The 1,845-nt window shown below is 46.1% G+C and overlaps 1 protein-coding gene across 1 annotated transcript in view; it reads right to left on the bottom strand.

The window, feature by feature from the left end:
* The window catches only part of CCNA1 (cyclin A1), a 10,466-nt gene extending 8,833 nt beyond the window's left edge, over window positions 1–1,633 (bottom strand). The window contains exon 1 of the mRNA XM_026033920.1: window positions 1,606–1,633. Within this exon, the coding sequence (XP_025889705.1) occupies window positions 1,606–1,633 (28 nt within the window). The remainder of the gene's footprint in view (window positions 1–1,605) is intronic.
* Between the last annotated feature and the right edge of the window lie 212 nt (window positions 1,634–1,845).

Below are 1,845 nucleotides of genomic sequence, written 5' to 3' on the forward strand. Positions count from 1 at the left end.
GGGCTGGACACGGACACGGAGCCGGCCCCGGCAACGTGCGGGGCACGGGCTGCATCCCCCGGCAACGTGCGCACGGCACGGGATGGGTGGGATGGGACGGGATGGACGGGATGGGACGGGATGGACGGGATGGGACGGGACAGGATGGGATGGGACGGGATGGGACGGCCATGGAGACCCACAGCCGCCGGGCACATCGAGGGAAATAGGAGAGTCCCTAATGAGGTGCAGCATCGGCGGCGGCTCCCAGCAAGCGGTTAGGCCGAGTGATTGCTCCTTCTTTCAAGCGGGAAAAAAGAGCTACCCGGTGGAATGGCACAATGGGTGGCTTGAAAATGTCCAGATTTAGCTGAAATCAGATGCGAGGTTTTGACTGCTTCCTCCCATTCTTCCTGTGCCTGGAAGTGTTGATTTCAAATAAATAGAACAGAGTTATGCAGGTCTAAAAAATAATCTCTCCCAAGGTAAAGAATAGCTTGCTATGAGGGACTAACCTAGCTTCATTGATCTCATTGACCTTCATTAATCTTCATTGATCTCAAAAGCAAGAGGGAATATGTGGGAAGTGGAATGTAAACCATGATAGTTACAGCAGTACGGGATTAAAACTTTCTGTTGGGTCAAAACATATGAAAAGAGCAAAGCCAAAACAAGGTAAAACTAGGAGGATGCACTGAGTATWAGAAGGAACTGATCTTACACCGGTCCTTTCTCTAGAGAGAAAGGCCAAGGAAAGCTTGGTAACAACAGGAAGGGCAATTTATACACTGAGGACATCGAGAAAGCTGAAGGATTTAATATCTTCCAGCACTGATTTCCACCAAGAAGATCGCTAGTGGCCAGGAGGCTAGCACCATGCCAGCAATAGGAAGAAAGCTAAAAACCTTTAAATATGGAAGGAATGTGCAGGAAGGGACCAGTTAGACTTTATAATTTTCTCCTGATGCTCTTAAAGAATTTGTTGATAAAAACTCGGACCTGCTAATTCTCTTTGAGAGAGCTCTGGGAGGACAGGCAAGTTGCAATAGAAAGGCAAATAGGTGCTCCTCTTGGAAAGGGAAAAAAGAGGCAAGTCTGATTAACCTGACTCTGACTTTTTGACTTGAAGTCCCAGAAGAAACATGAGACCAGAGAATTGATTATTGATAATTGCTCACTACACACAGCTGCAATATAACAAGCAGACGTACCAACAACAACAGCAACTTGCTGGGGACCAATCTGCAGGGAAGGCAGAAGCACAGGGTTGGCCAGAGCCTGCAGCTGCACAAATGCAGGATAGGGAATGACTGCACAGGTAGCCGCAATGTGAGGAAGAATTCCAGGGACAGAGTGAATATCAGACCGAATATCCAAGCCAGCTCTGCCATGCCTATCCTAGGATGAATAAAACTCAAAATACTGTGGGATTTCCCTCTCTGCATGTCTGTAAGAACAAGTTAGGGAAAATTCTGTTAGACAAGTCTCTCTCTTGGGCAGAGCTGTGGTAACTGCTTGGGATACTCTCTAGTACTTCGATTTTATGACTTAAATGTAGAAACTCTGATCAAAAATTTGCYTGCATCAAGACGAGTCTCTACCAGACTTCATTTTTACTAGACTTACTTTTTACAACTTTTATGATCCAGCGCATGTTAAGCTCTAGATTTTATTTTCTCTAAGACTGCATAGTCATCTTCCTTTTCTTTTTTCTTTTTTTTTTTTTTTTAACTCTGCCCTGTCCTCATTGCAGCAAGGTTATAAGCAGGTGTTATTGGGGAGCTGCTGCAGCTGGGGCAGGTACAGCAGGTTACAGAATATCCTTCCTGCATCCTGTGCCCTTCGCTGTCTTTCATGACACCTCAA

The sequence above is a fragment of the Nothoprocta perdicaria genome, unplaced genomic scaffold (genome assembly GCF_003342845.1).
Source record: "Nothoprocta perdicaria isolate Ctin4 unplaced genomic scaffold, notPer1 scaffold_137, whole genome shotgun sequence".
Lineage (NCBI taxonomy): Eukaryota > Metazoa > Chordata > Aves > Tinamiformes > Tinamidae > Nothoprocta > Nothoprocta perdicaria.